The sequence below is a fragment of the Dipodomys ordii genome, unplaced genomic scaffold (assembly GCF_000151885.1).
Source record: "Dipodomys ordii isolate 6190 unplaced genomic scaffold, Dord_2.0 Scaffold33, whole genome shotgun sequence".
Lineage (NCBI taxonomy): Eukaryota > Metazoa > Chordata > Mammalia > Rodentia > Heteromyidae > Dipodomys > Dipodomys ordii.
The window spans coordinates 185,692-188,467 of record NW_012267249.1 but is presented as its reverse complement, the minus strand read 5'-3'; the positions used below and the strand labels follow the sequence as shown (position 1 = coordinate 188,467).

The 2,776-nt window shown below is 45.4% G+C and overlaps 1 protein-coding gene across 1 annotated transcript in view; it reads left to right on the top strand.

Annotated features, from left to right (window-relative positions):
• The first annotated feature begins 386 nt into the window (after positions 1–386).
• Positions 387–2,776, top strand: part of Gnl2 (guanine nucleotide binding protein-like 2 (nucleolar)) — a 32,385-nt gene continuing 29,995 nt past the window's right edge. Inside the window, exons 1-3 of the mRNA XM_013016758.1 lie at positions 387–575; positions 1,981–2,065; positions 2,183–2,187. Of these exons, the coding sequence (XP_012872212.1) occupies positions 512–575; positions 1,981–2,065; positions 2,183–2,187 (154 nt within the window). The 5' untranslated portion in view covers positions 387–511. The remainder of the gene's footprint in view (positions 576–1,980; positions 2,066–2,182; positions 2,188–2,776) is intronic.

Here is a 2,776-nt window from a genome sequence, read left to right as displayed (position 1 = left end):
GCCATCTGACCATTAGAGCTCTTTTTTTCTTTTCCTAGCAAATCTAGGGCCTTGGGCATTCTAAGCAAGTGCTTTACTACCGAGCTACACTTCAAGCTTAAGGTTTTAAGCTCCATCATTCTTGGAAGCGTTAAAGGACAAACTCAGAAGATAAATCTGAGCCACTGGTCTGAAAAGAGGCTTTTTAATCTGGAGTTCTGAGCCGCTTGTCGGGGTAACTAGAAGGTTGCTATGGAGAGGCCGCTTAGCGGTTGCTAGGGTTGGAGGGGGCGGAGCTCGAGTGTGAATGACGTCAAAGCTCCAGGGGCGGAGCCAGAGCCTAGAGTGTCACGGAGCGCGCTGCGCGTTCACAGGAAGTCGAATGGGGGCGGGCATTGGTGCGGACGGAAGTGACGTATCTCCGCCGAAGTAGTCGTGCGTGGTTCACGCGGGTGACTTCGGCTGGGCCTAGCAAGTTCGGAACTCGTTCATCCAAAGTCTAAGTCAGGACTGTCCTGGTTACGTCGGCAAGATGGTGAAGCCCAAGTACAAAGGACGGAGCACCATAAACCCTTCCAAGGCCAGCACAAACCCGGGTAATGGTGGACGGGGGTGGGGGGGGGTGGTGGCGTGGCGGGGGTGTGTTGGGGGGGTGCACCTGGCGGCGCTGCTCGGGGAGGTGGAGGGGAGGGGGAAAGCGAGTCACGTGGGCGGCTGTTCTGCCCTCCCGCGTCCCGCCACCGCCCACAGGGGCACCCAGGGGGTCCGACAGCTGAACGCCCGGCCGGTCAAGGTGGGGAGAGGTGAACTCGGTGGCAGCCTTGGAGGCCCAGCCACTGAGATACAGTAAATCAGTTTAAAAGTGGCGTAGGACTGTACTCCCAACCCTTGGGAAGCTGAGTTCGAAGCCAGCCTGGGCTACGTAGTGAGACCCTATATAAAAAACAAAACCCAAAACCTTAGGCCCAGCTAGGAGGCCTTTCATACGTTGACCATACCTTCTTGCCACCTTAGCTTTGGCCAGTTAAGTGGGGAAAAAGATTGCAGATTTGTCCCATGGAATTATGCCGCTAGATAACGATCATTTTCGATACAGGTGTTTTCGCAGATGAGAACATGTTTTGCCGAGTTTCCACCACCAGGGTGAACAAGATGGGCTTTGGGGTAGTCTTTCATTTGAGTTTAGGCAATAAAACTTTATGGTTTAGAGCGTTGGTTTTTGTTGTTTTGTTTTTTTTTTTAAACGACAACACATGTCAGATGTTTCCCCTGGACGAATAATCCAGTTTGAGTATCCTGGAATCTCAGAATACTGGACCCAAAGAGGCCTTCAAAGATTGTGATTTTTTTACTGGTAAAGAGACTGAACCAAAATAGGAAAAGTGGCTTTTCTTAGTAAAGCTGCCAGTACTTCAGGTACATACAGGTGATAGGAGAAGCTAGGTAAAAATATTTTGCTTATTTATTTGCCTTTTTGTTTGTCTCTGACAAGTCAAAAATTGCTACTAATTTTAACTTATTCGCTTAAGAAATTAAGAACATGTTTGTATTAAAACATAGTGCATGCACCTGACACTCAGCATTTGATAAACTGAGACAAGAAAGTAAGTACCTACATGGTTAATAACCTAGATGGTGGTCACATGCTTTTGTGTTCTAATTCTGGCTCTGACAATTAGTAGGTGTTTCACTTTAGGCGAAATGCCTGAGTACTGTGCCTTGATTTCTTGGCCTTCAGCATGAGAATAATGTATCTCTCTATGATTATCACATGGATTAAATGAGATGATGTCTGCAATGTGGGTGAATTAGCAGTCATCATTGTTAAACCCAGTCCTTTTGGAGTTACAGATTGAATCAGTCAAGACATAACTCCAGTAGTAGTAATTTATTGGAGCAGAAATTTTCTAGACTTGCCTAGTCTAGAAAGATGCATTTTAAGCTGTCATACTTACGCTTTTGATTATTTAGTAGTATACTGTCAACTACTGTTATTCCTAGATCGAGTACAGGGAGCAGGAGGCCAAAACATGAGAGACCGGGCCACAATCCGGCGCCTGAACATGTACAGGCAAAAGGAGCGCAGGTGAGCATTGGGCATTGTCTTCCTTACCCCTTTCTCCTTTTTTATGATACTGTCCTTGACTTTGAGCTGAAACCTTGTAAGCTTCTAATGTTCCCAAACCCCATTGACCCCAAATAGGAATGGTATATTTTCAAATACCATTTTACATGAGCATTGTGATAAATCATTGATTCCTGGTTAAAGGCATAGGTCTGGATGGTGAAATGGTGATTGTTTCATACTTCCCAAGGTAGACATTTTGTTCCTTATAGACTAGGTCCACCAAGGGATCATTAAATTTCAGAGGTAATTACTATCAGATAGAAATAATAAAAAAAAACACGCAGGATTATTTATGAAAGATGCCCCCACCCTTTAAAAAAAACACCCAAAACCTGTTTTCTTGAGTCAGGCTTTAAATCACAGAATTGTGGCACTTAGAAACTCTTGAGTTCTACTGAGGCAGCATCTGCTCTAGGGACTTTCTGAGTGTGACATTTTGCTAGCTGGTCTAGATTTGTTTGGTAATTAAATTATCTATTCTAAAAGATGTGTCTTAAACAAAAACATCAGTAAATTTAATCTCTCTTGCTCACCTACTTTGCCGTTTGTTTAGAATTTTTGTTTTTTGGGGGAGGGGTCCGGTCATGGGGCCTGAACTCTGGGCCTGGGCACTGTCCCTCAGCTCTTCAGCTCAAGGCTAGCACTCTACCACTTGAGCCACAGCGCCAC